The following is a 24,195-nucleotide window of genomic DNA, read 5'->3' on the forward strand; positions in this document are numbered from 1 at the left end:
TGCTGATGAACAACGCTGCAGAGATGGAAACAGGCGGCCGTGGTGACGGAGAGCATACAGCATCAGAGGATCAGCTCCTTGTTAAACAAGATGCTGAGATTGCGAACGGTCCGTTCAGCCCAGAGCTGTGGGCAGGGAGGGGAGGAGGAAATCAACAGCCCACCAAGGGTTCGAGCCCAGCATATTCACTCCAAAAGCACACTGGCAGCTGTTAATTCTGATGCAAACAATTCCATGCAGCAACTTTTGGAATATGTCTCAGTGTCTCCGAAGTCAAGAAAGTAAAATACAAATTATCAAAATCATTTAAGGAACGCCTTTTCAATGCATGTTTGACACTGACTAGGAAATAATTCCTAATTATTGAATGCAGGAAAGAGAACTATCTAAAATTTAGGAATTCTGGCAGTGTTTTTACATTAATGCTTGATTAATGAGGGGGGAAACGGGTTACAGACAATTCTATTGTGCTGAACATGATAAAGTAGCTCAAGTCATGTTGACAGCAGGATGCAGACAAATCCAGGCTTGGGGTGTGTTATAGCTAATACTCATACCACATAAATGCAAGGTTAGAGCTATCACCAAGAAAAATCCAACACCTTCCCAGACCTTCACTATCACAGAGGCCCCCATCTCCTTCACAGCTAGCATTCACCCGAAGCTGAACTATATCAATCAGATCAACAGGGACGGCACGGTGGCTTTCTGGCTTCGGACGACTGTGTGTGTGGAGTTTGCACATTATCCCCATGTCTGTGTGGGTTTCCTCTGGGTTCATCCCAGTCCAAAGATGTGAGGGTTAGGTGGATTGGCCATGGTAATTTGCCCCTTAGTGTCAGGGGGACTCACAGGGTAAATAAGTGGGGTTACAGGGATAGGGTCTGGGTGGGATGGTTGTCGGTGCAGACCTGATGGACTGAATGGCCTACTTCTGCACTGTAGGGATTCTATGAACATGCCTGGTAACTGGTATCTTGGTACTACATGCAAGGCTCAATTCAGGAACCTACATCACTTGCCAGGATGGGTTGCAACTCAAGAAACCCAACACTAACCAGATCAGTGGAATTTGTTTGATCAGAGCCCACGCTAACAGATTCAATGACTGCATTCCCATTCCTCACTCACCTGAAGGAGTGATGCTCCGAAAGCTTGTGCGACCAAATAAACCTGTTGGTCTTTAACCTGGTGTTGTGAGACATCTTACTGTGCACTTCCATTACCGGTACACTGTGGCTACAGTATGTTCTCCTCCTCCAGGTGCCATGCCTAAAGAGAGCACTGGTGCCAATGGACCTCACTGGATTGGTCCATGATTATGTTTGGCAGAGTACTTGCGATGGTTTACCATTGCCTTCTGCAGTATGACTGACCAGCAAATTCTCCCACTCTTACCACCTGCCATCGGGAAGGAATTACTGGTTGATAATCAACCTGCCTGGCCACATGGAAGGAGTGTTCATAAAGTCCTGGTGCGGGACTTGAACCCAGAGCTTCTAGCCCAGAGGTAGGGACATTACCCACTGTGCCACAAAACCTCCATAGTATGGTCTACCTACACAATACATAAAATCCCTACAGTGTAGGAGACCATTTGGCCCATCAAGCCTGCACCAACAGCAATCCCATCCAGGCCTATCCCCGTATTTACCCTACTAATCCCCTTGACACTTAAGGGCAATTTAGCAAGGCCAATCCATTTAACCTGCAAATCTTTGGACTGCAGGAGGAAACCAGAGCACCCGGAGGAAACCTACGCAGACACAGGGAGAATGTGCAAGCTCCACACAAACAGTCACCTGAGGCCGGAATTGAACCAGGTTCCCTGGCGCTGTGAGGCAGCAGTGCTAACCACTGTGCCACGTGCACTGCAATACACTGCAGAAACACAACAGCCAGCCAGACCCCACAACCTTTACCAGAAAGAACAAGTGACACATCGTCCTGACTTGGAGACACATCACCTTTGCCAGATGCAAGCTGTAATGACATCACAGCAGCAACGTTAGTACAAGATCGGAAGACAAATGGACAAGACTTTCTCAGGAAGGGCAATAAATGCGGCCTTCCTGGCAGCGCTCACATCCAGGCAACAAATAACTAGTATGGATATCAAACTTTGTGCTGGGTCCCAAAGAATTCTGCTGCTAAAACGCACTTCCCTTTCCTGACTGCAATTATACAGCCACACAAAATGCAAAGCAGATAACACAGATAATCAAAGGACAAACTCAAAACTTAAATATGTAACATGTGCCTTAAATATTTTTGCATATGCAACACGAAAGGTGAACCTACCAGCTCACTCTCTGTACGGTCAATAACAACCTATTTTAAGCAAGTTTGAAATTTTAATGATAATGGCTCCAGTGCATTGCTCTCGGATTATTTTGCTTCTATTGTGTTGTGTGAGGCAATGAACGCTGCACGACAGCGTGCATTGTTTTTTGCATTCTAACAAACAGAATTTTCTGTTAGCTTCATGGTGCACAGCTGGAGATATTCCTACCAATTCCTAGCGTACAGTACTCTTACACGTGAATTCAGATGCTCACCCAGATGTGACATCAGTACATACAGCGTATTACCTTTTTATGTAGAGTCTTTGAATCAACATCTGTAACAATGATATCCCGAAGACTGGCAGAGACTTCCATCTGCTGTGACTGCACTGAAGCAGATGCATCCAAACCTGTATTGTTAAATAAACCATCCTAAAGTTACTACCGTAACATTCATTTGGGTGAAATTAGGTTGATGAATGGGAGGAGTGCATGGATTTTGCTGACCAGGCCTTTCATCACATATTTCAAAACTTACAGTAACACCACATCCTATTTGACATCTGTTCAAATAATGAAATTTTAGAAAGAAAAATGATTAAGGCTGCAGTTCCGTCTGTTGTTTTCTGCATGGTGGAATGTCGAGTAGTACATTGTTGGAAAGCCCAGCGCAGGAATGCGCAGGTGTCAGCACTGTTACCTGGACAGTATAGGATGTGCATTGAGTAAAGAACTTTAGTATCGAGCACCTTATCATACGTCTGTATTTGCAATGTCACAAAGCACGTTCCATTACTTTTTCCAGTACCTTCCCCGTTATGCAGATAAGACAAAGAACAAAGAACAGTACTGCGCAGGAACAGGCCCTTCGGCCCTCCAAGCCTGCGCCGATCATGATGCCTGCCTAAACTAAAACCGTATGCACTTATGGAGTCCGTATCCTTCCATTCCCATCCTATTCATGCCGCTATCGTACCTGCTTCCACCACCTCCCCGGGCAACGCGTTCCCAGACATTCTCCACCCTCTGTGTAAAAAAACTTGCCTCGCCCATCTCCTCTAAACTTTTCCCCACACACCTTAAACAAGTTTGCCCATGGAGAAACTGGCAGTATTTTGCTGATTTAACAAACATTCACCGATACTTAATCTGATTGGGGAACCATTGTTAAGTGAAAGTGTTCAGCAAGCTGTCCAGGTAACGGTGCTGACACCTGCGCATTCCTGCGCTGGGCTTTCCAACAATGTACTACTCGACATTCCACCATGCAGAAAACAACAGACGGAACTGCAGCCTTAATCATTTTTCTTTCTAAAATTTCATTATTTGAACAGATGTCAAATAGGAAATTAGAGTTTTTTTATTCATGGGATGTGAGAATCACTGGCAATAGCAGCCCAACCCAAACTGCCCTTGAGAAGGTGGTTTTGAGCCACCTTCTTGTACCAGTGTAGCATGTGGAACATGCCACAGTGCTGCTGTCTAGGGAGTTCCAGGGTTTCAACTCGACAACAGTGAAGGAACAGCAACATATTTCCAGTCAGGATGGTGTCACTTGGAGGGGAACCACGTGTGAGGGTATTCCCATGCGTCTGCTGCCCTTGTCCCTCTATGTGTTTGGAAATACGATTGAAGAAGCCTTGCTGAGTTGCAGCAGTGCATCTTGTACATGGTACACACTGCTGCCACTATGCGCCAGTGATGGAGGGGTGAATGTGGCAGTGGGTAGGGTGGTAATCAAGAGGACCGCTTTGTCCTGGAGGATGTTGAGCTTCTTGAGCCGCACTCATCCAGGTAACTGGATTACATCCCTTGCGGATGGTGGAAATATTTTGGGAAGTTCAGCGAGTAATTTTCTGCAGAATTCCCAGTCTCTGGCCTGCATTTTTAGTCACATTATTTGAATGGCTGATCCATTTAAGGTTCTGGTCATTTATTTCCAAACCATCTGTTGTAGGAAAGCATTCATGTCTTTGTCAAGATGAATAGGATGAGAGCATGTCGACACAATAAAAGTTGAAACATATTAAATTCTTACAGTAAGGGGTTTTTGAGCATTGTCTGCTGAAGTATGTAAAAAACAGAAACAGGCAAAGGCCATTCAGCCCTGCTCTTTGATTAAGTATGATGATGGCTGATCTTCTACCTGTACTACACTCACCATCATCACTATTCCTAAATCCCTTAATTTTCGGAGTGTTCAAAAGTCTATCAATCTCTGTCTTGCATATACTTAATGACTGAGCATCCTTGGCTCTCTGTGGCAAAGAATTCCAAAGGTCCACAACCCTTTGGAGTTAAGAAATTTCTCCTTTTTGAAGGAAACTTGACTTCATAGAATCCCTTTTAGTGCAGATGGAGCCATTCGGCCCATCTCGGCTATGTCCACTCTCCAATATCTTATCCAGGCCCACCCCCTAACCGACACATCTTAGGACACTAAGGGGCAATTTAGCATGGCCAATTCCCCCTAACCTGCACATCTTTGAACTGTGGGAGGAAACCGGAGCACCTGGAGGAAACCCACACAGACACGTGGAGAATGTGCCATCTCCACACAGATAGTCCCCAAGGCTGGAATTGAACCCGGGTTCCTGGCGCTATGAGGCAGAAATGTTAACCACTCTGCCACCCCGCCGCCCAATAATGGCACAGCTGGTTATGAACCACATAAACTACGAATATTCCCAACTTTGATCCACAAAATTCAACCAAGTTACTGATTTCAGACACAATGATGGCAGAGGAACTGGAAATAGACTCAGAGGGGATCGATCAGGGACAGGAAAATCATCCTGTCTACCCAGTTCTGAACTCTTCCAAAAACCATAAAATCAAGTTTGGGAAATGAGAGAAGAATCCAGTGGGTGGAGGGCCAGAAAGCTGAGGATGACAGGACGGAGAGCAACTGGGCAGCAATGAGGCGAAGATGTGAGGGGGGAAATGGCGTTAACAGAGGAGAGAAAGCTTCAGAGTTAGTTTCTGGAATAAAAGCATTGGCTTCCGTTGGCTTAAACGACAGGGGAAAGACATGAGGGGAATTGTTCGTTCACAGAGCCAGCATGGACACATTGGGCTGAATGGCCTTCGACTGTGCTGTAACCATTCAGTTATCCTGTGGTTGAGGTAAGCAGTCCAGTGTGCAAGTGAAATATTAGAGCAATTAAGAAGCAATAGAACCTAGTGTTGACTCTCACTCGGCGTACGTCTTACCTTGTATTCTAATGTCTGCAATGCTGCATGTTTCATCACATACAACCACATTGAATGCATTCATCATAGCAAACATCTGGAAAACGATGATGTCAGTATCCCTGCAGCTTTTCAAAACTGTCAAAAAAGAAATTCTGATGACTTTACAATAGCTACATCAAAATCTTACAATGGAACAAATACTTCAGATTAAACATTATTTCTTCTTGAAGTACTGTTTGGGAATAAATAAACAGTTTATTTACAGATATCTCTTTGACTTTAGATTCTCCTCCATGTACAGCATGAAATAAAGGATGTGTGTAAGGGATCATTGCATTATTTTCCACAGAGATACAGAGGTACCCCAGTCGATAGCAAAAGTTTGCCTCTTGATTTTCTTTTCTGTTTCAAGCCCACTGCAGGGAGTGCAATAAGTTTATTTATTAGTGTCACAAATAGGCTTACATTAACACTGCAATGCAGTTGCTGTGAAAACACTCCTGTGCCTGTTCGGGTACACTGAGGGAGAATTTAGCATGACCAGTGCACCTAACCAACACGTCTTTCTGACTGTGGGAGGAAACAGGAGCACCCGGAGGAAACCCACGTAGACACGGGGAGAACGTGCAGACTCCGCACAGTGACCCAAGCCGGGAATCGAACCCAGGTCCCTGGGCGCTGCGAGGCAGCAGTGCTAACCACCTATAATTATGATAGGTCATAATTCCTACTGGGCCTGAGATGGACAGAGGCAGCGGTACAGAAAGGAACGGCAAATATGTAATTCAACCTTGCTAAAAAACACTAACTTTTGAAGGAACTGAAAATCAAAGTGGGGCGGGGGGGTGGGGAGAGTCATAGAAATCATAGAAACCCTACAGTGCAGAAGGAGGCCATTCGGCCCATCGAATGTACACCGACCACAATTCCACCCAGGCCGTACCCCCACATATTTACCCGCTAATCCCTCTAACCTATGCATCTCAGGACTCTAAGGAGCAAATTTTTAACCTGGCCAATCAACCTAACCTGCACATGTTTGGACTGTGGGAGGAAACCGGAGCACCCGGAGGAAACCCACGCAGACACAAGGAGAATGTGCAAACTCCACACAGACAGTGACCCAAGCCGGGAATCGAACCCAGGTCCCTGGAGCTGTGAAGCAACAGTGCTAACCACTGTGCTACCGTGCCACCGTCATCATAATCTTTGTGTATTTTGCCATTTGTTCCTGAAACTGGCATAATAATTGAGCAATGTTAAGTCAACATTGTTCATATATTTTCAAGTATTCAGAATCCCCCTCAGGGAGAATATTTCAGAGAAACTTAGTTTGCCTCTTTTGCCTATACTTCCATTTCAGCATGGACACGCTGACATTGTTTTCCTGTCCGAGTTCTCACAACTTCCACAGTTCAACACTCTCACTCAACTGAATGCCACAGAAGGAAAAAAATTTCGTCTGAGAGATTTCCACCTCTCAGAAAGGCTGTGAAAATATCAACCCTGATCAAGAGGATGTCCACCTCTCAGTGATTCTTCTACTGCTTTATTTTTAAAATTGCATGTTTGCTTGGATTGTACAAGTGAGACGATGCTCAAGTCGCTGAGGCTGAATAATTTGGTGCACTCCTAAAAGAATACAAGGAGGAAATGAGAGCGGGGCTCCATATTGCCTGTTGAAGCTGCTCAACCATTCAATATGATCAAGGCTAGTCTTACGGTGACACAGTGGTTAGCACTGCTGCCTCACAGCACCAGGCACCCGGGTTCGATTCCCAGCTTGGGTCACTGTCTGTGTGGAGTTTGCACGTTATCCCAGTGGCTGCATGGGTTTCCTCCGGTGCTCCGGTTTCCTCCCACAGTCCAAAGATGTGCGGTTTCAGTTCATTGGCCATGCTAAATTGCCCAGAGTGTCCCGGGATGTGTAGGTTGGAGGGATTAGCGGGGTAAATGTGTGGGATTGTGGGGGTCGGGCCTGGGATGTGATTGCTGTCGTTGCAGACTCGATGGGCCGAATGGCCTTCTTCTGCGCTGTCGGCTTTCTATGATACTTAGGCTTGAACTCCACTTTCCCACTTGCTCCCTACCCCTCAATTCCATAGGAGACCAAAAATCCTATGTATTCAATACTGGAGCATCCACAATTTTCAGGTGGTAGAGAATTCCAAAGATTCACAATCCTCCAAGTGAAGAAATTTCTCCTCATCTCGGTCCTAAGCAATTGACCTTTATCCCGAAACTGTGCCCGTGTTCTAAATTCCCCAGCCAGGGGGGAACAACCTCTGAGTATCTACCCTGTCAAGCCCCTTCAGAATCTTGAATGTTTCAATAAGATCTCCAATATCAATCCATGCACGATGATCCTATCACGGAGTCCCAGCGGAATGTGGTGGGTTGTGAAATCAGGAATTAAAATTGGAGGAGGCGTTGCCAGCCAGCTGAGCACATTCATCATATAGGAGTTCACCTGATGACGAGCGAGGACCAGGCAAGGATCAACGATTGATTGTAAACTCACTGTTTAAAAGTTTGTTTCTAGCATGCATGTAGAAATGTCTCTTCAGAAGCTTTCAAAACCCTGTCAAAAAGTGGAAGGGGGGGTGCTGAGGCTCAAGTAACAACGTTGTATTAATTCTACTAAATGTGTGAAGGACAAACAATTCAAATCAGTGACAAAAAGAATATGCTAATGAAGTCAAGTAACACGGGAAGAACTAGCTTGCATTTACATGATGTGCTTCATATTCACTAGATGGTCAAAGTATTTCACATTCAATGAAATACTTCTGAAATGCATCTGATTCTAAATTAGAAAATACAAATAGGGCTATGTGACGATGCTCCCTGCATCCCACAGGGAAAACAACTTGCCCCCTCTGACTATCCAGGATTACTAATTAAATGACACTACACAGACACCAGTGCCCTCGAACCATACCTCAGCTTGTCAAATGTTCCAGAAGAGGGGAGAAGATTATAGATAATCCTCAGGAGAGAAGCACAAGGGAAAATTAACAGAATTAAAATAAACACATCTCCACAGTGAACCAAAGTCACTTATTATGTGTAATGTGTTTGAGGTAAATTGATGTGCATGGATTGTGAGTAAAGGAAAAAGTGGCAAGTTAGTTCTCATAAATCAAAGTGGATTATACTACAGAATGCCAGCAATAATATTATCCAATAGAAAAGAGAATGAAACCTGGAATGCACAGTTTGGCTAATTGCAATTTCCCTCTACATTTATTAATACTTGCATTGAGTGGTCCAATTCACGAAGAAACAATCCTAACATGAAGCCCTGCTGAAGCCATGTACCTGTTTTTGTGGCAATCTCTTTATCCTGTTCCTTCTTTTGTGCTTTCACTTCATGATCCTTATCAACAGAGCCCACGTTGCCTGACGGGACAACCGTTGTCAAGAAATTGATGGTTGAAAGTAAAGCTTTTGTATGCAGAAGAAAGTTCAGTGAAGAAAATGTGACCTGTTAATAAACAAAATAAAAAATGTCATCCATTCTGCTTACTGCCAATTACACCAGATTACAACAATGCATTGCAGTCACATTTTAGATTTTGGGACATTTGTATGCATATTTCTGCTTCTTACAATTACTTTTGTAAAACTACAGACTTGACAAATATATTCATGCCACTTGTCCAAAAACATTAAAAGCCACTATCAGAGGAAAACACATCAGTATCACTCTCAAGAACCATTCTGTGAAACAGCTAAAGATCTGACAAAAATTAATAGGAAAATGAATTTGCAACCTAGAAAGAAAGTGCTATTTTAGATCAAGGAACAAAACAGAGAGAGATGTCAGGTTTGGAAAGGCACTGAGCGTGAGCAATAGAAATGAGAACAGAAAAGTACTGATAATTCAGAGTTAGAACTATTGGGAAAGGAAGGAAATTTGTTAGGATTCTTTAATGGAGGTAAGTTATAGCTCAGTATTGATAAAATGAATCAGAAATAAGTCAAGCACATGCTACATCAGGATCTTTTCAACATGCACTCAATACTTATCAAATTAGTCTGGTCAACTTAAAAGTTGGGTTTAAAACTAAAACAACAGGGGATACACGAGTGATAGGAGTGGATGGGAGAGAGATTACAAGCGATGGTTCAGAAGGTGAATCAGAAGAAACAAAATATGGAATGAGGAAATGAAGGTCATCAGCAACATGACACTTAATGGGACCTGCAGTCAATGTTGAGGACCGCCAGGGCCATTCCCGCTCCACTGAGCCAACAGTCTGTCTTGTCAGCGGGACAGGATACACCAGGGATGGTGTTGGAGCAAGTCTGGGATAGTCACCGAAAGATATGATTCTATGAATATGACTACATTGAGCTGTTGCTTAACTAGTACATCAGATAGCTGTCCCAGCTTTGGCACAAGTCCCCAGATATAAATAAGAAGGACATTGCAGGGTCGAGTGGGCTGGTTGTGGCTTTCTCCTGTTCTAATTTGATGCCTGAAGTCAAAGAAGCTGTGAAGGAACAAGCTTTTCAGTTCAACAAGCAGACACATAAATAGAGTTGCAAATGCCTTTGAGACCATGAAACAAAAGAGCTGCAATGATTTTGACAAGTATGATGAAGAGGTGACATTAAGTATTACAGCTGAAAGGCACACTGGCTCCCTTGGTAAAGTAAAATGGGTTTTCTCCAATTAAATTGGAATTACGTCCAACGATTACGTTCTAATCATATAAATCAAAATAATTATTCACACACTGCATACAAATAAATTACATTAAAAATATGATTCCCAACCACAATATGATAAATATTGGTGGTATTGCGAAGATTACTTTGGCACTGATTAATGCCAAGCAATGTACACTTTCCAGTTCATAACTTAAGGTTCAACACATGCAGTTAGATTTGTAGCATCTGATCATTGGAAACTCAGCTACTTAAGCAATGTGAATCAGAGAGCAGCAGGAGATGCCACACCAGAGAAAGGCTGCTCCTCCTCTGAAATTCAGCAAAGGTTTCCAAACACATTTTTCTTCAACAGCACAAAATTTGGTGCAAAATTCTTCATTTTAATCCAATCATGTCAAGTTGATATTTGCAACCTTTAGGTGCAATAGGATTATTGCTTGGTGTAGGCGGTGGAATGTGGAATGAAATGTAAACAAACAGGGTGGCACAGTGGCTAGCACTGCTGCCTCACAGCTCAGGGGACCTGGGTTCAATTCCCGGCTTGGGTCACTGTCTGTGCGGAGTTTGCATGTTCTCCCCGTGTCTGCATGGGTTTCCTCCCACAGTCTAAAGATGTGCGGGTTAGGTGCATTGGCCATACTAAATTGCTCTTTAGTGTCCCAGGATGTGTAGGTTAGAGGGATTGGCGGGGTGAATGTGGGAGGTTGCGGAGGTAGGGCCTGTTGTCAGTGCAGGCTCGATGGGCCAACTGGCCTCCTTCTGCACTGTAGGGATTCTTTGACTTTATTCGGAGAGCACTGCCACTGTCAGAACACGAAAAATTACACAAACTCTTTTTTTACCCTGAAATAAACACAAGAGAAAGTGCTCTTAACATAATTGGAATCTTACACCACTAATTCTACAGATATGTAGGTCAAATTCCATCCCTTTGTACGGTCTGAGAGTTCATCGTTCAAATTACTTCCTTCTGTGCTGTATCATTCAATGAATCTGAATCTGAAACCCTTTGTGTGGTCCACTAACTGTCATAGGCCCATATATTACACACGTAACAAAAATAAAAGCCAGGCCTTTCTACAAAATTAATCCATTTAATTGAATTCAGCTACTATTTAAACTTAACCTACTAATGGATGATTTAAGGACATAATTTCCTAATACATCTCACATTAACAAATTGATTACATTTCCATTGTGGGTTAAGAAACTAGGACAAACGTGTCTCAACAATTCGGAAATACTAAAATACCATGTAACAAAAAGCAAAATGAGTTGACATTTTACTTTTTTTTTACAAGACATGATGAGTCAGTTTTTTTATATCCGAGAAAAATCCATTGCTTGCGAATAAAACTCATTTGTCTAGATTTCCAAGTGTCAGTCTAGATGGCTTCTTTTGAATTAAATAACACATTTTGCAAGAATTATTTTTCAAACCGGTGTTCCCCAGCTGGTCTTCATGTTTCTGAGATAGGACAATAAGTGCTTACCTTGAGCATTTGTTCAGTGCTGTTGTAATTCATTTTGAAATGTGGTCCATTTTTGTCAGCCTGCAAAACATAAGTTTTAAAGTTAATTTTACTTCAGCACTGACATAACGAAGAGCAAATGCTGATTATCAACCTAAGAAAGACTTGCATTTACTGTGCTTTTTCCAACCAGCAGACTTGCTGAAGGGTCGATGAAGTAGATGTGGTCTCTGTTGTGAAGCATGCAATCTAAGAGGAAAATTTAGGGGGGGGGGTCACTCCCACAAACGGCGATGTGATAATCTGTTTGTAACTGAACCATAGAATTCCTAAAATGCAGAAAGACGCCATTCGGCCCATCAAGTCTGCATCGACCCTCTGAAAGAACATCCCAAGCCCTCCCCTTTGCCCTATCCCCGTAACCTTGTGCATTTACCATGATGAAGCTACCTAACCTATACATCTTGAGACACTAAGGAGCAATTTAGCGTGGCCAATGCACCTAATCTGCACACCTTTGGACTACAGGAGGAAATCAAAGCACCCGGAGGAAACCCATGCAGACAAGGGGAGAACGTGCAACCTCCGCACAGACGGTCACCCAAGGCCAGAATTGAACCCAAACTGAGAAAGCAGTGCTGCCCATCCTGCACCGTGCCCCCACCCATCGCCACCCCCCGATGTTGACTGATCAAACAGTTATTAGCCAGGACATGAGGAAGAACTCCCCACTCTTATTAAATCATGCTTCCATCTGCCAGAAAAATCCCACGGTAATATTTTTAAGAGGAGGAAGTCCATCCAGAATTCAGCACATCTGACAGTGCAGCACTCCCTCAGTACTGCACTGGAGCGTCAGCCTTTAGTTCTGTACTCAACCTTGGAATGATACTCAAACCCAGAACCATGTGACCCAGAGGCACGAGTGATAGCAAGTGAGCTACAGCTGACACTGCGTGTGCGGGAAAAGACCTGCAACCGACTGGAACCATATTATCTATATTTTACCTTCAGAATAATGTTTAATGGAAGAATAAATAATACCTTAATGTATTCCACTTTGAGAAGATCTGAACCTGGTGTATCTGCACAACTGATCAAATGTAGCTTCTGATTTTGGTCATCTGCAGAACATAAAACCATGAAATCCAATTTTAGTACATGTTATTCTTAAAATACATCAGGGTTTAAAATGTCACCATCACTAGAAGACTGAGGGCTCTTATGCAACATCACGTTCTTTCCCACACGCATCTATTTATTTAATTAAACCATGCATGAATTTAATCTTGTATTGTTATGTAAGATTACATAGTCTTATACACCACATGGACTGTAGCATTTCAAGGTAACAGCTCACCATCACCTTCTCAAGCGCAATTAGGAATGGGCAATGAATGCCCACATCCCCTGAAATAACAAAAATGTCATTATCAGGCCCTAAACCTATCTAATTTTTCCAAATTCATTCCTTCCACATTACAGGTAGCTCATCCAGCTTAAAAACAAAATAACAAGTTACACAAATCTGAAAAAGAATAAAAATGTTTGCAATGTTTTCCAAGTGATCCCCTACAAACCATGCCACTCTCTCCAACAACTACAAGTTAAGCTCCGAGTCCCACAGCCAGAAATTTCACCTGGCTTTTCGCCCTGTTAGCAATTGTACTCAAGAGTTGAGTCATGGAGCTTGTGGTTTTCCCATGAAACTAATCACAAACTCACATTATGGAACAGCCAAGATTTGCCCAGCACCATCAAGGTGACATCAGGGACGATAACTTAAAGGTTGTGATCAATTGGCTTTTTTAGATTCTAATCGATTCAAGGGAAATGGGGAAACAATGTACTTGAGATCAGAGATCTGCCATGATCGCACTGAATGGTGGGGCAGGTTTGAAGGGCTGAATGGTCTACTCCTGCTCCTATTCCCTCTGTTCCAGTGTTTCATTCTACAATTATTTGGAGACATACAAAAATATTAATTGAGGGCCCAATAGAGGGCGTCGCATGATGAGATTTATCAGAGGTCGTACATTTAAACCAGTAATATGAGGTTAATAGGCAAAAGGACTAAAGGGAAATCAGGAGAATATTTTTCCAGTCGAGGACTCTGACGATCTGAAACATACTATCTGAAAGGGAGGTGGAATCAGATTCTATACGAACTGTCAAATGACAAATCAAGAGCACTGATTTGCAAGGTTATGGGGAAAAGCTGGGGTGAGAGACTAAATTGGGGAGCTCCTTCATAAAGCCGGCAAGGCACAATGGTTTGGCTGGTCTCCTTCTGCCCTGTAAGACTCTGCATTTTGTTTACATGAGAGGAAATCGGATATAGCAGGAGACAAGTTTCAAGTCTACATAACGCATAAAGTTTTGGTGATTGTTGGAACTCCTCTTTCTTTCCTCAATATCTTCACCCCATTTTGAATCCCCCTGAACTATGAACAGCAGCCCTCCCCACCCCCATCCAAACACACGCACAACCCCAAAGCAATCAAGCCAAAGCAAGAAATTCAGTGATGTGAAAAATCAAATCAAAATTCCAACACTCCGCAGCATGACAAATTAATTCCACCATCATGTGCTACCACTTCACATTATAATCGTGTGTGCACTAGAATAAAAAGTTATTTGAAGTTTATATATTCAAATTATAAGGCTAACTTAGGATACTACATTTTTTGGAGAGAGTTTTTAATTTTAGGATTCAAATTGAAATGAGTTATTGGGAAGGTGTAAGCGCCTTGTTTAAAGGGGTCATCGTTATCAGTTAGATTTTCTACAGCAGTGAAGTGATGAAAATTTTGCAAAAATTGGAACTCTAAGCTATTTAATTTGATTTTTTTTAATGCTGATATTAGGAAGGTTGACGGTCTGCTCATGGAGTGTATTTATGACCTTCCTTCAAACACTGAAAATTACCCAAATTTATCGTTTGGGAGAATTTTAAGAGGCAAGATACTCACCAGCAATTTCGCAATAATCCAAGGTGATTTTCTTTAGATATGATGTAGACACTAAATCAAACGTTCTGATGTTCACTTCAGTACCCAATTGAGTCACACTGAAAACAAGCAGCGGCTTCTCCTGGTCTTCTTGCCTTGTTAGTTCAACAACTACCTACAGGGAAGAAACCAAAAGGACTATTTAACTGAATACAATGCACCAAAGACTTACTACAATTGGTACACGCTTCAAATCCACCTTCTCAGCAACAAGGAAACAGAGTTTAAATGACTACACATTAAAGAAACAGCTTGTTATTGGCGAACATCAAAGAAAAACTAACCTGGCATTTCATAGTAAACCCCTCAATGGAGGTAAAAACAGAGTGTTTAGTGGAGTGAGGGGGGAAGCGGAGAGAGGCAAAAGTACCTCATGCTCGTGATTAAACTACAACAAATACAACTGACGCTTCCCTTCATCTGAATTTAAAAATGTAATTCTCAATCACACAACAAAAATGACCACCACATTCAACTGTGCATGCCAAATTCTGTCTTAGCCTTGTAGATTGAAAGGTTATTGAAGGTTAAAAGTTGGTATCTTTCCCACAGCACTTCGACAGAAATACCAAATGGGTTCTCTTTTAGCCTAAAAATTGGGAATGGTGCACAGCACCAGGGAAAGCAGGACTAATGCCTTAAAGCAAAGAACTGCACCTCATAAACAGTCCAAAATACTTGAACCACATGTACATTTAGAAGCATAACCAACAGTAGTCAAGCCATCTAAAAAGTTTATTTATAAGTGTCACAAGTAGGCTTACAACACTGCAATGAAGTTACTGTGAAAATCCCCTAGTCGCCACACTCCGGCACCTGTTCGGGTACACTGAGGGACAATTTAGCATGGCCAATGCACCTAACTAATACGTCTTCCGGACTGTGGGAGGAAACTGGAGCACCCCGGAGGAAACCCACGCAGACACAGGGAGAACGTGCAGACTCCACACAGACAGTGACCCTAGCTGGGAATTGAACCCTGGCGTCGAGGCAGCAGTGCTAACCACTGTGCCATCTGTTCTGGTCATTCATAATTTCATTCACAAAAGCACAATAATTATAAGGAGGAAGAATTTTAACGAGCGCACAAAAGAGTTATGGAAACACGAATGAGTCCAATGCGAACACACTGAAAATGTTTACGTAGAAACATAGAAGATAGGAGCAGGAGGAGGCCATTTGGCCCTTCCAGCCCGTTCCACCATTCATCACGGTCATGGCTGATCGTCCAACTCTCAGCCTAATCCTACTTTCTCCCCATAACCTTTGATCCCATTCACCTCAAGTGCTATATCTAGTCGCCTCTTGAATACATTCAATATTACATACCTCTTTAACTACAAACTTCAACTGTAGAGTTGTGAGCTCCTCATGCAGACTCTCAATATCTTTCTGGACTTGGAGTGACTGTGCATCGCCAGCTGCCATTGCTAGTTTAGGTGTCAAGTGCACTTCTTCCTTTGCGTCACAGAACTCTTCTTCAGAGTCCAGAGAACCTGAAGAATAAGATGATTTGCTCACACTTGAAAGGAAGGAATACTTCTGACAATTTCAAGAAAGCATTATTTGAACTATTCCAGATGCAAAATATTTATAGACAACAAGCAAAGCCTCCAGGATTTAGCAAAACTGCATAAAATCAGATAGCTGCATGGTGCAAGTTTAGAATCCATAAATCCAGCTTATATTGTGTCTTAAAAAGTGTAGCAAACTTACATCGTGGACCTCAGGTTGAAATTAAATAACTTAAATTAAAATTAATGGCCCGGATTATCTCGTCTCCAGAACGTCGACAAAATAAAAACAAGAGATTGAAAACTCGCAGCTCTTCATTCTGACAGGAAGGCAGTGAGATGTAACAGAGTTATTCCAGTCCAGTTATGAGGTGCAATTTCTAATCAAATCACGAGTTTAGAAATTTTTCACAAGGTCATCTCGAAAATTCACAGAAGATTCAGCTTTCAATAAATATCATTAACAGGACAATAGTCACAGCCCATCACACATGGGACCAGTTTAAGCCCTAGGAGGAATGGAAATGCGAGAATGTAGACCATAGGACCCTTCGAGACTACACCACAATTTAATACAATCATTAATTGATTCTCGACCCTAATGCCACTCCCTGTATGATCTCCTTCGTTCAGAAACCTACCGAATTCGGCCTTGAACGTACTCAACAAGTGCGTATCCGCAGCTCTCTTGGAGAGACAATTCCAAAGAATCACAACCTTCTGAGTGAAAAAAAAATTCTTCTTAGCCAAAATGGCTATGGGTGAGATTTTCCGGCCACATTTGCCCCAAGACCGGAAAATCCCGCCCAAGATCAACAGACCTCTGCATGGTCCTGTGCCATCCACTATGACTCCCAGAATGGGAAAATTCCACCCTATATTTCCTCGTTCAAGACTCTCCCACCAAGATAAAAGTTTCAGCATCTACCCTATCAACCCTTCTCAGAATTTTGTACATGTCAATATGATCACCTTTCATTCTTCTAAACTCCAGAGAGTATAGGCCCATTTTACTCACTTAATCTCTCCTCAAGGACAGTTGCTGCACCCCAGAAATCAATCCAGTGAACCATTCCTCTACCTTCTCCAAGACAAGCACACGCTTCCTTAGATACAGAGACTAAAGCAGTACGCACTATTCCAGCAAGACTTCCTTACTCATGTATTCGAACCCCCTTGCCTTCCTAATTTCTTGTTGTGCCTTCATGTTAACTTTGTGTTTTATGTGCCAGAACACCCAAATCCTCTGAATACCATCATCTAACAGTTTTGTACTTAGAAAATATTCAGTTTTCCTATTCTTCTCACAAATTGAATAACTTGACATTTCTCCACATTCAGCCCCATCTGTGACCTGCTTGCCCACTCAGTTGACCTATGGATATCCTTTTTCAGACTCGACATTCTCCTCACAGGTTCGCTACTAACCGAACTTTGTATCAGCAAACTTGGAGACATAACGTTTGATCCCTTTATCCAAGTCATTGATATAAATTGTAATGAGTTGAAGCCCCAAGGTCTGAATCTTGCAGCATTCGGATTCTAATAGCAATTCACAGAACACAGATAAGCTCTCAAACAATCAGGAGTTGTTCTTGACATTTCTAGAGGGGCAGCAGCTGAATGCTGTGCCCAAGCTGAACAACAGGTGCAATGTGTCTGAGGTACAATCCAGCATCGTGGAGTTATGTTATTTACCCTGCATGCAGTAAGCAAGATGTGGAGATGCCGGCGTTGGACTGGGGTGAACACAGTAAGAAGTCTCACAACACCAGGTTAAAGTCCAACAGGTTTATTTGGTAGCAAATACCATAAGCTTTCGGAGCGCTGCTCCTTCGTCAGATGGAGTGGAAAACATTTTCCACTCCATCTGACGAAGGAGCAGCGCTCCGAAAGCTTATGGTATTTGCTATCAAATAAACCTGTTGGACTTTAACCTGGTGTTGTGAGACTTCTTACTGCAGTAAGCAATACATAGTAATGGAGGATCAGTGAATTTATCATGATGTGTGGAACTGGAGCTGGCCGTCTATCCATAGAATCCCTACAGTGCAGAAGGAAGCCATTTGGCCCATCAATTCTGTACCAACTCTCCGAAAGAGCATCTTACCCAGGCCCACCCAGAAAATACTGTACACTAGTCATTGTAGCAAAACTATGCATGAGAAGGAATAAAGAGAACATGTTTAGAGCACAGCATTCTTTTCTATTCAGGAATGTTAGTTCATACACATAGAGGCGACAGACAGGCTGGTGGAATAGACAGACATGTAGCAGATAGAATTAAATGCAGCGAAGTGTGAAATGACACATTGTGATTGAAAGAACAGGAAGAGGTAATATAAACTGGAGGGTTCTATTCTTAAAGGTATGCACGATCAGAGACCTGGTGGCACGTGCACACAAATCACTGAAGATGGCAGACTGAGAAAGTGGTTCAAAAGACCCCGAACCATTGAGTAGAAAAGAACAAGGTTACGACAGACCTTTATCAATAACTGGTTTGGCCTCAACTATTTGGCCTCAATTCTGGAATTTGTCCTCAACTATTCTTAAGCTGCTGAAATAGGTTGACATTTTCCAGCCTGCCTGACGCAATAAGTACGTTCCTTCACAGTTTTGCGACTTCTCAAAGTAAAATGTTTTCAGTGACAGATCAATGGTTACAGTCGTTAAGCTTGGGGAGAATGTCACAAATAAAAAGAACGTCACTGAAATATCACATCAGGTCACACATTTTCAAATGTTCCAGGAAAGCTGAAGGAAGCACAGAGCTTGACAAATTATAACATTTGTCACTAAAATCTAGGCAAGCTCCTTATGTTTTAGTTTCGAGGGATATTCACTGTGTAGGTTAACAAAACAGAACACAATTTTCAGCTACCATGCAATAGTAAAAACATCAAAAGTTAGGATACTCAAAGCTTACTTGAATCATCTGCCTCCAGTGATACGGAAGAACCAACAGCTACAAGATGAGGATCAAATACCTTTCTTGGTTTTGCCAATGACATCTACCAACACAAACATGTAAACGATGTGACCTTGTGTTACTGGATCAAGGGACACTGATTGAGGGATACGTCAGTACAATTGCCCAAATGCACCAACAGTTTCAACTTAAACCCACTTAAAGTCTGTTTCGACCATGGCAGGATTTTCTACATTCCCCCCGCAGTGTGTTTCACAGCAGCAGAGGCAGCCCATCATTAGCCGGCAGTGGGACCTTCTGGTTCTGCCGTTGTCAGCGGGGTTTCCCACGGTTTGCACCTCCCGCCACTGGAAACCTGTGGCGGAGGGTTCTCCATCGGCACAACCAGGAAATCCCACTGGCAGGAATGGCTGGAAAATTCTGGCCTATCACTCCATAGAGGTAGCGTTTTCTCTAAAATGTCACTTCGAAGGCACGACTGAAAACGAGCACGAGTTCACATTGAGTTAACAAAGTTAAAATAACATTATTTTATAAAAAAGATCCACTTTACCAGCACATGATCAAAACAAAAATAGACTGCATTAAAAAAATTCCTGCTAGAACGGTTGTTTGGGAAGCAATTAGATCAGTATATTTTTGTTGAAGAATCTTTTAAGAGATAGAGATTACTTAGGAAACGGCAATAAAATTTAGATGCTCAAAAATGTTTGCACCACATTTAGGTTCTTAAACAGCCATTCAATCAGATCATGGCTGATCTTTCCCTGCTCTCAAATCCACCTCCCCACCTGTTTCCCATACCCCCTTATCCCTTTATCTATTATGTACAGTGAGATGATGCATACTGGTGGTAATGAATGTCAGAGCCAAACTCCCTGATGTGTTTCATGCTAAACATGCTGGAAATATAAATTGTTAATTGTATGAGTTAAGGTTAAATATGTGCAGGCGGAGGGGACTCATTGGATCATGACTTGAGCACACATACAGTGTGTGTTTTGGTTGTAATGTCAAATTCCTCCTTTAAAAGGGGTCGATCATTCATTTGTTTATCATTGGTCAAAAGAGTATAAAGAGACACTTATTGACACTGATGGTGGGCCATAGAGTTGGGAGTTATACATTTCTCGTGCCTCATTAACTCCGGAACTTGGTAAAGATTGACTTCTGTTCTACTTTGCCAGCCGACAGTGAGAAATTTAACAATCACTTAGCCCAGGTGAGTAGTGCTTTAATCATAGAATCCCTACAGTACAGGAGGCCATTCGGACAATTGAGTCTGCACCCACCACCCAGGCCCTATTCTCGCAAACTCACACATTTACCCTGCTAATCCCGACACAAAGGGGCAATTGAGCATGGCCAATGCACCTAACTTGCACATCTTTGGACTGTGGGAGGAAACCAGAGCACCCGGAGGAAATCAATGCAGACACGGGGAGAATGTGCAACTTCCACACAGACAGTGACCCAAGGCCGGAATTGAACCCCAGTCCCTGGCGCTGTGAGGCAGCAGTGCTAACCACTGTGCCACCATTTAATAATAATTAAATTATAATTAATATTGCAGACTAAACAAATGACTGATGGTGTTGTAATTATTTGAGAAGTAGAACACATGCCAGTATGTGCGGCACAGTGGCTAGCACTGCTGTCTCACAGCTCCAGGGAACCAGGTTCGATTCCCAGCTTGGGTCACTGTCTGTCTGGAGTTTGGTGAGGAGATGCCGGCGTTGGACTGGGGTAAACACAGTAAGAAGTCTCACAACACCAGGTTAACGTCCAACAGGTTTATTTGGTGGCACAAGCCACTAGCTTTCGGAACGCTGCTCCTTCATCAGGTAAGTGGGAGTTGTGTTCACAAACAGGGCATATAAAGACACAAACTCAATTTACAAAATAATGGTTGGAATGCGAGTCTTTACAGGTAATCAAGTCTTAAAGGTACAGACAATGTGAGTGGAGAGAGGGTTAAGTACAGGTTAAAGAGATGTGTATTGTCTCCAGCCAGGACAGTTAGTGAGATTTTGCAAGCTCAGGCAAGTTGTGGGGGTTACAGATAGTGTGACATGAACCCAAGATCCCGGTTGAGACCGTCCTCATGTGTGCGGAACTTGGCTATCAGTCTCTGCTCAGCAACTCTGCGTTGTCGTGAAGGCCGCCTTGGAGAACGCTTACCCGAAGATCAGAGGCCGAATGCCCGTGACCGCTGACGTGTTCCCCAACAGGAAGAGGACACTCTTGCCTGGTGATTGTCGAGCGGTGTTCATTCATCCATTGTCATAGCGTCTGCATGGTCTCCCCAATGTACCATGCCTTGGGACAGCTTTCCTGCATCAGGTAGACAACGTTGGCTGAGTTGCAAGTGTACGTACCATGTACCTGATGGATGGTGTTCTCACGTGAGATGATGGCATCCGTGTCGATGATCCGGCACGTCTTGCAGAGGTTGCTGAGCGAGGGTTGTGTGGTGTCGTGGTCACTGCTCTCCTGAAGGCTGGGTAGTTTGCTGCGGACAATGGTCTGTTTGAGGTTGTGCGGTAGTTTGAAGGCAAGAAGTGGGGGTGTGGGGATGGCCTTGGCGAGATGTTCGTCTTCATCAATGACATGTTGAAGGCTCCGGAGAAGATGTCGTAGCTTCTCCGCTCCAGGGAAGTACTGGACGACGAAGGGTACTCTGTCCGCCGTGTCCTGTTTGTCTTCTGAGGAGGTCGGTGCGATTTTTCGCTGTGGCGCGTCGGAACTGTCGATCGATGAGTCGAGCGCCATATCCTGTTCTTATGAGGGCATCTTTCAGCGTCTGGAGGGCATCTTTCAGTGTCTGGAGGTGTCCATTGCGATCCTCCTCATCTGAGCAGATCCTGTGTATACGGAGGGCTTGTCCGTAGGGGATGGCTTCTTTAACGTGTTTAGGGTGGAAGCTGGAGAAGTGGAGCATCATGAGGTTATCCGTGGGCTTGCGGTACAGTGAAGTGCTGAGGTGACCGTCCTTGATGGAGATGCGTGTGTCTAAGAATGCAACCGATTCCGGAGAGTAGTCCATGGTGAGTCTGATGGTGGGATGGAACTTGTTGATGTCATCATATAGTTGTTTCAGTGATTGTTCACCATGAGTCCAAAGGAAGAAAATATCATCGATGTATCTAGTGTATAGCATCGGTTGAAAGTCCTGTGCGGTGAAGAGGTCTTGTTTGAACCTGTGCATGAAGATGTTGGCATATTGAGGTGCGAATTTGGTCCCCATGGCTGTTCCGTGTGTCTGGATGAACAACTGGTTGTTGAATGCGAAGACATTGTGGTCCAGGATGAAGCGGATGAGTTGCAAAATTGCATCTGGAGATTGGCAGTTGTCGGCGTTGAGCATTGAGGCAGTTGCAGCAAGGTGCCAAGGCATGGTACATTGGGGAGACCATGCAGACTGTACGACAACGGATGAATGAACACCACTCGACAATCACCAGGCAAGAGTGTTCTCTTCCTGTTGGGGAACACTTAAGCAGTCACGTGCATTGGGCCTCTGATCTTCGGGTAAGCATTCTCCAAGGCAGCCTTCACAACACACGACAACGCAGAGTCGCTGAGCAGAAACTGATAGCCAAGTTCCACACACATGAGGACGGCCTCAACCGGGATCTTGGGTTCATGTCACACTATCTGTAACCCCCACAACTTGCCTGAGCTTGCAAAATCTCACTAACTGTCCTGGCTGGAGACAATACACATCTCTTTAACCTGTGCTTAACCCTCTCTCCACTCACATTGTCTGTACCTTTAAGACTTGATTACCTGTAAAGACTCGCATTCCAACCATTATTTTGTAAATTGAGTTCGAGTCTTTATATGCCCTGTTTGTGAACAGAACTCCCACTTACCTAATGAAGGAGCAGCGTTCCGAAAGCTAGTGGCTTGTGCTACCAAATAAACCTGGTGGACTTTAACCTGGTGTTGCGAAACTTCTTACTGTGTCTGGAGTTTGCACATTCTTCCCGTGTCTGTGTGGGTTTCCTCCGGGTGCTCCGGTTTCCTCCCACACTCCAAAAATGTGAGGGTTACATGAATTGGCCATGCTAAATTGCCCCTTAGTGTCCTGGGTTAGGTTAGAGGGATTAGCAGGGTAAATATGTCAAGTGCTGGGGAGAGGGCCTGGGTGGGATTCTTGTTGCTTAAAAGCAGTATTGTGTCCAATATTTAAAACACAGAATAATTTCCCATTTCTCTAGCCAGGTGTGAATTGATATGAAAACAGCAAATACAGCAGGAAACATAGTGCCCTTGTTGAAATTACATGATGAAACAAGCGGTAGTCAACTGTTAACCAATGAGAAAGCCGTCACACAGGCTAACATTCATTCAAAACGTTTGCTGTAATACTTGAAATATAGATTTTCTGAAAGGACTCGAGTTGCTGAGAAGCAGAGACATGGAGTTGGGTTTTCCAGCCTTTCCTGCCAACGGGTTCTCGGGCAACACGGCCTGCAAGTCATGGAAAACTCCATGGACTTCAGCCGGATCAGTAATTCCCACCGGCAGAAAACACACCGCAGGAGGGGAGGCGGAAAATCCCAGCCAAGGATTCTCCATTGCAATCACTAATGCGGTGCACTCGGAAACGCAAGACATCGTACCAACCTTTGCCTTGCTGGGCGATTTGGAGAATGACAAACTCTGAGGCAAAGGAATGCTGTCAGCAAGTTCAAAAACACTCTTCATTTTCTGATCTGACATCCTCACGTGAAGCAAAGGGAGTTCGCCAGAGACTTTAAATCTGAAAAACAAAATACCTCACTGTTGGATACAATACAGCCCAATTCCAAATAATAAGGCACAAGAATTATCAATCAAATCTAAACTAGAACTGCATCAAATAATTATAAGACAACCAGCAGATCAACGCAAATCGCAGAATATACTGGGGTAGAAAAAAGGAGATTATACCTCAGTGATGGCAGCACGGTGGCACAGTGATTAGCACTGCTGCCTCACAGCACCAGGGACCCGGGTTCAATTCCGGGCCTCGGGCAACTGTGTAGAGTTTGCACTTCCTCCCTGTGTCTGTATGGGTTTCCTCCGGGTGCTCTGGTTTCCTCCCACAGTCCAAAGATG

The 24,195-nt window shown here is 43.5% G+C and overlaps 1 protein-coding gene across 4 annotated transcripts in view; it reads right to left on the reverse strand.

The window, feature by feature from the left end:
- The window catches only part of vps13c (vacuolar protein sorting 13 homolog C), a 339,816-nt gene that overhangs the window by 182,309 nt on the left and 133,312 nt on the right, over positions 1 to 24,195 (reverse strand). For all 4 annotated transcript variants that reach the window (XM_078200207.1, XM_078200204.1, XM_078200205.1 and 1 more), the window contains 9 exons: positions 23,722 to 23,857; positions 19,087 to 19,171; positions 15,973 to 16,139; positions 14,605 to 14,758; positions 12,677 to 12,756; positions 11,654 to 11,713; positions 8,802 to 8,967; positions 5,499 to 5,615; positions 2,592 to 2,695 (listed from right to left, as the gene is read on the reverse strand). In XM_078200207.1, the coding sequence (XP_078056333.1) occupies positions 2,592 to 2,695; positions 5,499 to 5,615; positions 8,802 to 8,967; positions 11,654 to 11,713; positions 12,677 to 12,756; positions 14,605 to 14,758; positions 15,973 to 16,139; positions 19,087 to 19,171; positions 23,722 to 23,857 (1,069 nt within the window). The remainder of the gene's footprint in view (positions 1 to 2,591; positions 2,696 to 5,498; positions 5,616 to 8,801; positions 8,968 to 11,653; positions 11,714 to 12,676; positions 12,757 to 14,604; positions 14,759 to 15,972; positions 16,140 to 19,086; positions 19,172 to 23,721; positions 23,858 to 24,195) is intronic.

Source organism: Mustelus asterias, chromosome 29 (genome assembly GCF_964213995.1).
Source record: "Mustelus asterias chromosome 29, sMusAst1.hap1.1, whole genome shotgun sequence".
Taxonomy (NCBI): Eukaryota; Metazoa; Chordata; class Chondrichthyes; order Carcharhiniformes; family Triakidae; genus Mustelus; species Mustelus asterias.